Source organism: Carcharhinus amblyrhynchos, chromosome 6 (assembly GCF_965287045.1).
Source record: "Carcharhinus amblyrhynchos chromosome 6, sCarAmb.v2.hapA, whole genome shotgun sequence".
Classification (NCBI taxonomy): domain Eukaryota; kingdom Metazoa; phylum Chordata; class Chondrichthyes; order Carcharhiniformes; family Carcharhinidae; genus Carcharhinus; species Carcharhinus amblyrhynchos.
In genome coordinates this window covers 124,670,514-124,683,309 of record NC_137329.1, presented here as the reverse complement: position 1 = coordinate 124,683,309, position 12,796 = coordinate 124,670,514, and the positions used below count along the sequence as shown (strand labels likewise).

General features: G+C 46.8%; 1 protein-coding gene across 12 annotated transcripts in view; it reads right to left on the bottom strand.

The window, feature by feature from the left end:
- Positions 1 to 12,796, bottom strand: part of mybpc1 (myosin binding protein C1) — a 119,983-nt gene that overhangs the window by 35,697 nt on the left and 71,490 nt on the right. For all 12 annotated transcript variants that reach the window (XM_080191399.1, XM_080191401.1, XM_080191400.1 and 9 more), the window contains 5 exons: positions 10,282 to 10,388; positions 9,102 to 9,235; positions 4,549 to 4,708; positions 2,736 to 2,840; positions 1,123 to 1,311 (listed from right to left, as the gene is read on the bottom strand). In XM_080191399.1, coding sequence (XP_080047525.1) covers positions 1,123 to 1,311; positions 2,736 to 2,840; positions 4,549 to 4,708; positions 9,102 to 9,235; positions 10,282 to 10,388 — 695 coding nt within the window. The remainder of the gene's footprint in view (positions 1 to 1,122; positions 1,312 to 2,735; positions 2,841 to 4,548; positions 4,709 to 9,101; positions 9,236 to 10,281; positions 10,389 to 12,796) is intronic.

Sequence of the window (12,796 nt, the reverse complement as noted above, 5' to 3'; positions counted from 1 at the left end):
GCCGAGGGATGTGTGGGCGTGGGGGGGGTGGAATGGATGGAGTGTAAACTTTTGGCTGCACTCACAAATCTTCCAGTAATGAAACAATTTCTGCCAAACTACAGCAGGATGTGGATAACATCCAAGTTCGGGTTGATATATAAATGCTACATAATGACCACCTCAAACAAGAGAAATCTCTGCTCCTTGTTGAAACCCCTCCCCAACGCCCATCAATGTATTTTGGTTATCATTGACTAGAAACTGAATCTTATTGATGTATCTTATCCAAGTCTTACCTGGGGAGGTGATGACCTAGTGGTATTATCACCAGACCATTAATCCAGAAACTCAACTAATGTTCTGGGGACCTGGGTTCGAATCCCATCACGGCAGATGGTGGAATTTGAATTCAATAAATAAATTCTGGAATTAAGAATCTACTGATGACCATGAAACCATTGTTGATTGTCGGAAAAACCCATCTGGTTCAATGATGTTCTTGAGGGAAGGAAATCTGCCATCCTTATCTAGTCTGGCCTATATGTGACTACAGAGTCACAGCAATGTGGTTGACTCTCAATTGCCGTCAAGGCAATTAGGGATGGGCAATAAACGCTGGCCAGCTAGCAATGCCCATGTTCCACAAATTAATAAAAGAAAAGACTAGAGGAGGAACCGAGTAATCTGCGACAACTGATTCACTTTGAACCCCTCAAAGCCTCTCCAACATCTCCAAAGACTCAACTTGTAACATGATGGAACGCTCACACTGGGCAACACCAGGCAGCACAGAGCAGTTTAGCATCTCTGGTGCACAGTGGCACCATACCCTATACCAGCTAGATGGACAGGGCAGCAGGGGGAGCAGGAACACCAGCAACTGGAGGCTTCAACAGGAGCCGCACACCATTCTGACTTTCACATTTATCACTGTTCCTTCATTGCTCTTGAATAAATTCCCTAAAAATCCCTGCCTACCTCCCGGCGTCCCATCACCATGAGACCTGCTGGAGAAAACGCACCGTTTCCTTCTCTGGGACAACTAGAGAAGGAGAATATAAATTCCGTCTTTGCCAACATCACCCGAATCTTGGAAACAAGAAAAATAAAGCCTGAACACCAAACTTTATGGAATCTTACCAAGGGGAATGAATGCTTTTGACGGCTCACTGGGTTTCGACATTCCAATGGCATTGACGGCTAACACACGGACTTCATAGGGAACCCCTTCAATCATGTTCTTGGGTTCAAAGGTCATTTCTTTGCATAGGTCAAAGTTGAGTCGCATCCATCGAGAGCTTTGCTTCTTCTTTCTCTCAATGACGTAACCTGAATATAAGAGAGAATGGCATCATCATCAAATAGCAGTAACTGATTAACAGAACCCTGTCCCTCTCACACAGCCCAACATCCATATAAAAGTGCAGCTCCTGTAAATTTCTTGAAATGATGTGAGAAATTATTGAGACGGAGAGCAGAAGGTCTTCACTCAGGTTGAAAGAAAAACAATAAACCATAAAATGTAGAAGCAGAACTAGATCATTCGGCCCATCGAGTCTGCTCCACCATTCAGTGAGATCATGACTGATCTAGAATAGAATAGAATCATCGAATCCCTACAGAGCAGAAGGAGACCATTCAGCCCATCGAGTTTGCACCAACAACAATCCCACCCAGGCCCTATCATCACGAATTTACCCTGCTAATCCCCTGACACTAAGGAGCAAGTTAGCACGGTCAATCCACCTAACCCGCACATCTTTGGACTGTGGAAGGAAACTGGACCACCCAGAGGAAACCCAGGAAGACACAGGGAGAATGTGCAAACTCCACACAGACAGTGACCCGAGCCAGGAATCGAACCCAGGTCCCTGGTGCTGTGAGGCAGCAGTGCTAACCACTGTGCTACCGTGGTTCCCCTGATGTGATAATACTTAACTTCATTTTCCTGCCTTATCCCCATAACTCATCTCCTGACTGATTAAAACTCTATCTAAGCCTTGAACATTCTTAGTGACCCAACCTCCACAGCCCCCTGTGGTAAAGAATTCCACAGATTCACTCCCCTCGGAAGAAGAAATTCCTCCTCATCTCTGCTTTAAACCCCTGACTCTGAGATTATGCCCTCTGGTCCTAGACTTTCCCACAAGGGGAAACAATCTCTCAGCACTGACCCTGTCAGGCCCCCTGAGAATCTGACCTATCTCACTAAGGTCGCCTCTTGTTCTTCTAAACTCCAATGAATTCAGGCCCGACCTACTCAACCTCTCCTCATCAAAAAATCCCTCCGTATCTGGGATTAGCCGAGTGAACCTTCTCCGGGCTGTCTCCTTAGATGAGGGGACCAAAACTGTTCACAGTATTCCAGGTGCAGTCTAAGCAGTGCCTTGAAGAGTTTGAGCAAGACTTCCCTGTTATTATATTCCATTCTTACAAAGTACAGCTCAGGACATTCCCAAGCACTTCACAGTGAATTATATACATTCTTAAAGCAGCCAGTTTTCAGGTCTCAAACACATCTTCTGCTCATTATAACACCCACGGTATATGGAAGTATGTCCGCTGCACTTTCCGAATGAGTGACTACATTTCAGGGAATATTTCATTGGCTGTACGGCACTTTGGGGCAGCCTGGAGCCTGGAAAGGTGCTATACAAACTCAGCTTTCTACTTTCATTCCCGATATTGAGCAACTGGGGGTGTATTTCCGTTTCATTCCGCGCTTCCAACGCTGTCTCGGGCTCCTGAGTTACCGAGAATTGGAGAGCTTCCATCGTAGTTGGGGGGATTCCACATCATTGAACACCAGTCACCTCCAACTTCAGTAACCAGCGGCGGGGCAGGTGCATCTGGGACGTCTATTACAAAAGGCAGACAGGTCTAGTATTAGTGCTATACTGTCACCAACAGCCATCCCCAGGGTGATTCTGTTCACATACATAGAAACGTAGAAACTAGAAGCAGGAGAAGGCCATTTGGCCCTTTGAGCCTGCTTCACCATTCATTATGATCACCTCCGATCATCAAATTCAATATCCTGATTCCCCATTCCTCCCATATCCCTGGATTCCTTTAGCTCCAAGAGTTATATCCAATTTCTTCTTGAAATCAGACAACGTTTTGGCCTCAACTACTTTCTGTGGGAGTGAATTCCACACATTCCCCACCCTCTGGGTGAAGGATTATACAATGTATTGGATTTATTATCAGGATACTGAGGCCGGAATTCTCCCATCGTGCCCGCCACTGGAATTTTAGCGGGCGGATTGCGGAGATTGTGAAACACCATTGGTGGTCGGGTGGGAATTTCCTGCTTTTGGACCAACACAGCCGGAGAATTCCTCCCTGAATATTCCCACACACTGGGCACAACGGGCAGAATCTTATGTGCGATGCGGGTCTCGGGCTGCCAGCTACAGAGTTGGCGAGAAGCATGGTGTGAGTCATCATGCGCCACTCAGGCACCTGACAGGCCAGTGATGGGCCTCATTCCAGAATCACGAACCCCAGAGCAGAAGGTTTCGGCTGCTGAGGGACCCTCAGTTTCATTGAACGGAGTGCCAGTGAGGACCTTGCCGTCAGTATGCCACCAACGTGCTACCTTGGGCGGCACGGTAGCACAGTGGTTAGCGCTGCTGCTTCACAGCTCCAGGGACCTGGGTTCGATTCCTGGCTCGGGTCACTGTCTGTGTGGAGTTCGCACATTCTCCCCGTGTCTGCGTGGGTTTCCTCCAGGTGCTCGCAGTCTGAATGATGTGCTGGTTTGGGTGCATTGACCAGAACAGGCGCTGGAATGTGGTGACTCGGGGAATTTCACAGTGACTTCATTGCAGTGTGAATGTCAGCCCACTTGTGACTAATAAATGAGCTTTAACTTTACGCTTTAAACATTCACGCTCTCGATTATTGATGCACAGTGGCAGCAGCGTGTGCCACCTACAGGATGCACTGCAGGAACTCACCCAGGCTCCTTTGACAGCACCTTCCAAACCCACAACCTCTACCGTCTAGAATGACAAGGGCAGCAGGTACATAGGAACACCACCACCTGTAAGTTCCCCTCCAAGCTATTCACTATCATGACTTGGAAATATATCTCTGTTTCTTTATTGTTGCTGGGTCAAAATCCTTGAACACCCTCCCTAACAGCACTCTGGGTGTACCTACACATCAGGCCATAGTGATTCAAGAAGGCACCGCCTTCTCAAGGGGCAATTAGGGATGGGCAATAAATGAGTGAATAGAAAATAGTGTAGCACATCTAGTTAATCAAACCTGTCTCTTACAAAGACTAATCACTTGCCTGCCTTCTGCCCGCACCAGCAGTATATTTCCCCTTCAAATATTTATGTAATTCTTTTTTGAAAGCTCTTGCTGAATTAGATGCATTCTAACCACACACATTGCAGAAAGAAAGTTGACCCTCATTCTTTCACCAATCACCCCCAATCTGGTTGCTGACCCTTCAGCCAATGGCAAACAGCTTTGCTTTACTGCCCCTATCTGAACCTTCCTTTGGGGGCAGGGACGACCATCACCGCAACGTTGTCTCTAACGGTCACTTACCGACCACTTTTATTTTCAACTGAGCGCTGTCCATCCCGGCTTCATTCTGGACCACAATCTTATACTGCCCTGAGTCATCTTTCTCAGCTGTCTCAATGACCAGTGAGGTGTGGTCAGGGAATGATTCAGCTTTCACCCGGCCCCCTGTATCCAAAATGGCCTACAGAAATAACACAGCCAGTGTAAATAAACCCGCACCGCAGAACAACAACCTGCACTTATATAGCACCTTTAACCTGGTTAAACTCCGGCTCGATTTTTAGCACTCAGTGAATTCTAGTACTGGCGGTAGTTTGGGTGTGGGGCCTTGGGGTTATTGCCGTGGGATCTTTGAAGAGGAGGCAATAACACAAACACAGTGAGGGGCGACAGTAACTGTGAGCTTAGGGCAGTTTCAGTAACTTGACAGAGGTGGAGAGTGGATTGGGCAGATCTGGATGTGGATATAGCACAGACTGGACAATGACAAGAGCTGGGATGTACTTCTGAGACTGTATAAGGCTCTGGTCAGAACCCATTTGGAATATTGTGAGCAGTTTTGGGCCCTGTATCTAAGGAAGGATGTGCCGGCCTTGGAAAGGGTCCAGAGGAGGTTCACAAGAATGATCCCTGGAGTGATGAGCTTGTTGTATGAGGAATGGTTGAGAACTCTGGGTCTGTACTCTTTGGAGTTTAGAAGGATGAAAAGGGGATCTTATTGAAACTTACAGGATACTGCGAGGCCTGGATAGAGTGGACATGGAGAAGACGTTTCCACTAGTACGAAAACTAGAACCAGAGGGCACAACTTCAGGCTAAAGGGACGATCCTTTAAAACAGGGATGAGGAGGAATTCCTTCAGCCAGGAAATGGTGAATCTGTGGAACTCTTTGCCGCAGAAGGCTGTGGAGGACGGGTCATTGAGTGTCTTTAAGGCAGAGATAGATATTTGATTAATAAGGGGATCAGGGGTTACGGCAGGAGAATGGGTACATCCATTCAAAAGTCTGGCACATTATCAGCTATAAATTGCATGTGTTTACAGCCTGCTATATTGAGACAAGAGCAGTGCAAATAGCACCTTTTCTCGATACTTATTCATGGGATGTGGGCATCACTGGCAAGGTCAGCATTTGTTCCCCATACCCGGGAAGAGTTAAGAGTCAACTACATTGCTGTGGGTCTGGAGTCACATGTAGGCTAGAACAGGTACAAAATTTTGGGGAACATAGGAAGGAACTTTTCCCCTTAGAGAATCATATACTTAAGGGAAGGGGGCAGGAAATTTAGAAGGGATGTGAGGAAAAGTTTTTTTCACCCAGAGGTGGTGGGAATCTGGAACTCACTGCCTGAAAGGGAGGAACACGCAGAACATTTAAGAAGTATTTAGTTGAGCACTTTAAATGCTGTAACATACAAGGCTATGGATCAAGTGTTCAAAATGGGATCAGAATAGATAGGTGCTTGATGACCAGCGCAGACACAATGGGCTGAAGAGCTTTTCTCTGTTCTGTAAAATACTTTGGGGATGATCATTACCAAAAAAATTCTAAGTGTCAAATGAGTAGGAGAGAATTGCACCCATCTTTTGGGCGAGCTCTCAGACGTGATCTTATGCCACGTAGTGCAAAGTAAAGGGCAAAGTGTGATTCATGCCAGTAGGGGGAATGGATAGAGTCTACTCTCACCAGAAAGCCAGCTGTTGACAGCTAGGGAGAACCATTGCACATGCGCCATGATTTCTCAGTGTTCAGTGTACAAGTGTCCCACGCATTTAACATCAGCTGTGCTCTTAACAGTATATTCATAAATGGTTTAATTAAGAAGGTCACAATTTTAAATTACGTTCGGTTGGAAGGAGGTTTTGTGGTGCAGTGGGTGGTGTCTGGGCCGGAAGCTCTGGGTTGCCCAGAATCTGATAGTCAAGAAGGATTAGAGAGCTGTGGGTAACTAGGGATATTGAGGACCTGGTCAGGAGGAAGAGGGAGGCGTACATTAGATCTAGGCATTTGAGGACAGAGATAGCGTTAGAAGAATACAGAGAATGTAGGAGAGAACTTAAAAGGGGCATCAGAAAGGCAAAAAGGGGCCACGAAATGGCTTTGGCGGGTAGGATTAAGGAAAATCCGAAGGCATTTTACTCCTATGTTAGAAACAAAAGGATGGTTAGAGGGAAGATTGGTCCTCTCAGGGACAGAGGAGGGGAACTATGCTTGGAGCCTGGGGGAATGGGGGAGATCTTGAATGAATACTTTGCGTCGGTATTCACGCAGGAGAGGGGCCTGATGTCTGGTGCTGTGCTTGAGGAGTTTGAGGATCCGTTGAGGGAGATAGTCATCACGAAGGAAGAGGTGTTGGGACTTTTAGACAGTATAAAGACGGATAAATCTCCGGGGCCTGATGGCATCTATCCCAGGCTGCTAAGGGAGGTGAGGGATGAAATTGCTGGGCCTCTGACACAAATCTTTGTCTCTTCTTTGGACACAGGTGAGGTCCCAGAGGATTGGCGGATTGCAAATGTAGTACCGTTGTTTAAGAAGGGTCAGAGGGATAACCCAGGGAATTATAGGCCGGTGAGCTTGACTTCAGTTATAGGCAAGCTAATGGAGAGGATCCTCAAGGATAGGATGTATGAACATCTGGAGCGCTGCAATCTGATCAGGGATACGCAGCATGGCTTCGTTACAGGGAGGTCGTGCCTTACGAATCTAGTGGAATTTTTTGAAGAGGTGACAAAAACGGTTGACGAAGGACAAGCCGTTGATGTCGTCTATATGGATTTCAGTAAGGCGTTTGACAAGGTCCCTCATGGTAGGCTGATAGAAAAGGTGAAGGCTCATGGGATACAAGGCCAGGTATGTAGATGGGTGGAGAACTGGCTTGGGAGGGGGAGACAGCGGGTAGTAGTGGAAGGCTCCTTTTCCAATTGGAGGTCTGTCACCAGTGGTGTGCCGCAGGGCTCGGTACTAGGACCTCTTCTATTTGTGGTATATATTAATGACTTGGAAGAGGGGGTAGGTGGTGTGATCAGCAAATTTGCTGATGACACTAAGATGGTTGGATTGGCGGGTACTGAGGAGCAGTGCCTGGCAATGCAACAGGACATAGACAGGCTGGTAGATTGGGCAGATAGATGGCAAATGGAATTTAATCCGGAGAAATGCGAGGTGATGCACTTTGGCCGGAATAATGTGGAGGGGAGTTATACGATAAAAGGTGGAACTATCCGGAGTATAGATACGCAGAGAGACCTGGGGGTGCAAGTGCACAAGTCCCTGAAGGTGTCGGTGCAGGTGCAGAATGTGATGAGGAAAGCGTATGGTATGTTAGCCTTCATAGGAAGGGGTATAGAATATAAGAGTAGGAGTCTGATGTTGCAGTTGTATAGAACGTTGGTTAGGCCTCACTTGGAGTACTGCGTCCAGTTCTGGTCGCCGTACTACCGGAAGGATGTAGAGATCCTGGAGAGAGTGCAGAGGAGATTTACCAGGATGCTGCCTGGTATGGAAGGGCTGTCTTACGAGGAAAGATTGAATGAACTTGGGCTGTTTTCCCTTGAGAGACGTCGGCTGAGGGGGGATCTAATAGAGGTTTATAAGATTATGAAGGGGATAGATAGAGTAAACGGTGGTAAGCTCTTTCCGCTATTAGAAATGGATAGAACGAGGGGTCACGGGCTTAGGGTGAGGGGGGCTAGGTATAAGACAAATATTAGAGGGCAGTTTTTCACGCAAAGGGTAGTGGGGGTGTGGAATGCACTGCCGAGTAAGGTGGTGGAAGCAGGCACGCTAGGGTTGTTTAAGAGTCACTTAGACAGCCACATGAGCGGGCTACATATAGGGGGATATAGCAGGCCTTACTAAACATTGTAGGCTTGGGATTCCATTTTTGCCTCAGGATGTTACAGTCTTTGCCTGTTTAATAATGAATTTTTTGTCTCCACAGGCATTTAAGTCCACCTTGTTGACCAGCAAGGGGCATGCATGCGGCAGGTTGTAGTGGGCTGCTCTTGGATGTTGCTTCGGGAGTTGCCTATTGCTTCATGTCGTTAGTGTGCTTAAACTGGACCATCTCGAGGGCAACATGACAGCTCAGAGACTATCTCTGTTGCTGTGCGGACACATGGATTTGGGCCTGTGTCTGTGGGAGTTTGCGCGTTCTCCCCGTGGTTGCGTGGGTTTCCTCCGGGTGCTCCGGTTTCCTCCCACATCCCAAAGATGCGCTTTTAGGCTGATTGATTGGGTAACAAATTGTCCCTATATTGGACCTCCCTGATCCTCGCACATTAGGTGTAGACTAAAATCATGAATAGGTCACTGAGACAATGGGACGGCGGCGCGGGCTCGTTGGGCCGAAGGGCCTGTTTCCCATGCTGTGTTGCTCTTTGTTCTTTGAGTGTTCATAATGTGGTCAACTAGGCCAAGTATCGACCTGCAAATCCTTCCAACACACGCCAGTGACCAGCAGCGAGGGTGGGAGGGATTGCTGGTCAGCTGTGCGATTGAAAGAATGTTGGAACTCATTTAAATGCCTGGGTATCTGGCGGGCCTTGGCAGCTAAGAGAAGTAACTCACCTTTTCACCTTTCATCCACACAATCTTTGGCATTGGTTCTCCTGTGATCGGAATATCCAGTCGAAGCTTGTTTCCAGCAACAACCACAATTTCGGGCGTCTTGGTGAGATGGTCCAGGTGGATTTTGGGAGCGTCTGAAAAGGCAATTTAAAAAGACAAAAAAATGAGATCCGGAAAGACCCACCTGAATAAGCGCTGACTTGTAAACGTGGATTAGGGTAATACCGCACTGAACATTTGTTCACTCTTAAAATGCCTCATTACTAAGGGTCACCAACTTGGAATCGAAAGAAAAAGATTCTTTGTTACCCAATTGGATGGTTCTTGACAGTCAATCAATCAATTTATCTTCCCCACCCCCACGCCCAATATTTCTGTGACCAATGAACAATGTGTTTGGAACACCCATATGATTTTTCGTAGACAATCATAGAATCCTTACGGTGAAGCAGGAGGACTCGGCCCACTGAGTCACTGAGTCACTGAGTCATAGAAGCTCACAGCAAGGAAGCAGGCCCTTCGGCCCAACTTGTCCACGCCGCCTCTTTTTTTTAACTCTTAAGCTAATCCCAGTTGTCCACATTTGGCCCATATCCCTCTACACCCATCATACCCATGTAACTGCCTAAATGCCTGTTAAAAGACAAAATTGTATCCGCCTCTACTACTACCTCTGGCCGCTTGTTCCAGACACTCACCACCCTCTGTGTGAAACAATTGCCCCTCTGGACCCATTTGTACCTCTCCCCTCTCACCTTAAACCTATGCCCTCCCGTTTTAGACTCCCCTACCTTTTGGAAAAGATAGTGACTATCTAGCTGATCTATGCTCCCATGTGATGGGTTGTGGTGGCTCTGTAAGTGAGAGGACCCCATCCCCATTGGTAAATGACCTCTGGTTGGGTCTAAGTGGCACAATTGGCTGCCCACCTCATTGGTGCCAGTGCTGACTTTTCCTCTATCCTTTCCTAGGAAAATCTCCCGGAGGTAGGACTATGTCAGGGAGCTGTCTGGACATAGCGCCCTCCTCCCCACCCAATCTCCCCAGCCCCCTGGTCTCCAGCCACATCTCCCTGGGGCTGGAAATATTCAGCCCAATGTACCTAACAGTCGGCTGGCTTCCTTGTTGTTAACCTCGATGGGTTGAGCAGGTGTACGTGGCTGCCGGGGGTTTCACTCACCAATCATGCGAAGTTTAGCTCCCAGTTGTATTGAGTAACCGTCCGGGATGAAAGTGTAATCTCCGTCGTCTTCCAAAGTCATCTTTTCCACCACCAACTTGTGCACTCTTTAATTACAAAACACAACTCGTCAGGCTGTTGCCAAGGTCCCACACAAAATCACTCATCGAGAAATTGTAAAGCAGCAACTGTTCCTTTCATTTAATATTAAAGCTGTAACACTACATGCTGCACTCTCTTCTTTCCTTCTCTATGAGTGGTATGCTCTGTCTGTGTAGTGCACGAGAAACAATACTTTTCACTGTATATCAATATGTGTGACAACAATATATCAAATCAAATAAAATTGTGTTAAACATGTGCAGAACCTTGATTAAGCCAAACTTGGAGAACTCTGCATTGGTCTGCACTCCAAATTACAGACCAGTTAGCGTGAATAACCTGATTCTGAGCTGGTAATTCTGTAATTTCACCTTCAGTTTAATGATTTCACCAACAAGGCACTCTCAAACTTCCAGTTCACAGGGGAAAACACAGACACAGATGAGTAAGAATTCCTTTGGCCACTCCAGGGTGACTGTCTGTTGTTAAATTCACTCTCAAGGTGTGACTATGACTGGCATCACATATTATCCATCCCTACTGTGAGGTTCTTGGCACAGAAAGGTTATATGTTCATCCACAGACATTTAGAATTAGAATTGGCCTAGCTGTTAAACATGGATTCTTTCTTATCCCTTCCTGGCAGACTCTCTCTGCTGGTACATGTGTGTATGCACACAAAGAAGTCTTACAGGTTAAAGTCCAACAAGTTTATTTGCGTGTATTTACAGGTAATCAAGTCTTAAAGGTGCAGACAATGTGAGTGGAGAGAGGGTTAAACACAGGTTAAAGAGATGTATATTGTCTCCAGAGGACAGTTAGTGAGATTTTGCAAACCCAGTCAAGTCGTGGGAGTTACAGAGTGACATGAACCCAAGATCCCAGTTGAAGCTGTCCTCTTGTGTGCGGAACTTGGCTATCAGTCTCTGCTCAGCAACTCTGCGCTGTCGTGTCGTAAAGGCCGCCTTGGAGAATGCTTACCCGCTTTTTTGCTTAAGACTCACATTCTGTAAGGACTCGCATTCCAATTCTTGTTTTGTAAATTGAGTTTGTATCTTTATATGCCCTGTTTGTGAACAGAACTCTCACTCACTTGACGAAGGGGTGGCACTCCAAAAGCTTGTGGCTTGTGCCACCAAATAAACCTGTTGGACTTTAACCTGCTGTTGCGCGACTTCTTTCTGTTCTTATGACAGTCCAACGCCGGCATCTCCATGATACGTGTGCCTCAAGTGGACAAGATGCAGAATGCAATTTTCAATGCACTGCCTACACCTACCTGCCTTTAGCAGGTTCTGGGGTCCCTCCCTGAACTGAAACAGTTTGATTAAACTGAAGCTACATATAAGCACAGACCAGAAGCAGATGGCAGGCTCCCTAAAGGAAACCTAAAATAAAAGCAAAATACCAGCAATGCGGGAGATCTGAAATAACACAGAAAATGCTGGATAACCTCAGCAGGTCTGGCAGTGTCCGTGGAGAGAGAAACAGAGTTGATGTTTCAAGTCTATATGGCTCTTTGCTGACAAACCTGTTGAGTTATTCCAGCATTTTCTGTTCCATTTTCTAAAGTGATTCATTTTGGTAGAACAAGTTTGAATGTGGATTACAGGGTCAAGGGCAGGGTTCTGAGGAATGTGAAGGAACAGAGAGATCTTGGGTTCATATCCACAGATCTCTGAAGTTGCCACTCAAGCGGATAGAGCTGTGAAGAAGGTCTATAGTCTGTTAGCGCTTATTAACAGGGGGTTTGAGTTTTAGAGCCGTGGGGTTATGCTGCATCTGTACAGGACCTTGGTGAGACCACATTTGGAATATTGTGTGCAGTTCTGGTCACCTCACTATAAGAAGGATGTGGAAGCATTGGAGAGAGTGCAGAGGAGATTTACCAGGATGCTGCCTGGTTTGGAGGGTAGGTCTCATGAGGAAAGGTTGAGGGAGCTGGGGCTTTTCTCTTTGGAGCAGAGGAGGATGAGAGGCAACTTAATAGAGGTTTATAAGATGATGAGAGGGATTGATAGAGCGGACGTTCAGAGACTATTTCCTCGGGTGGATGTAGCTGTTACTAGGGGGCATAACTATAAGGTTCATGGTGGGAGATATAGGAGGGATGTCCGAGGTAGATTCTTCACTCAGAGAGTGGTTGAGGTGTGGAATGCACTGCCTGCTGTGATAGTGGAGTCAAACACTTTAGGAACTTTCAAGCGGTTATTGGATAGGCACATGGAGCACTCCAGAATGATAGGGAGTGGGATAGTTTGATCTTGGTTTCAGACAAAGCTCATAGAACATAGAACATTACAGCACAGTACAGGCCCTTCGGCCCTCAATGTTGTGCTGAGCTATGTCTAATCCCATTCAGCCCATCGAGTTCTCCCCACCATGGCTGATATGCTCCTCATCCTCATTTTCC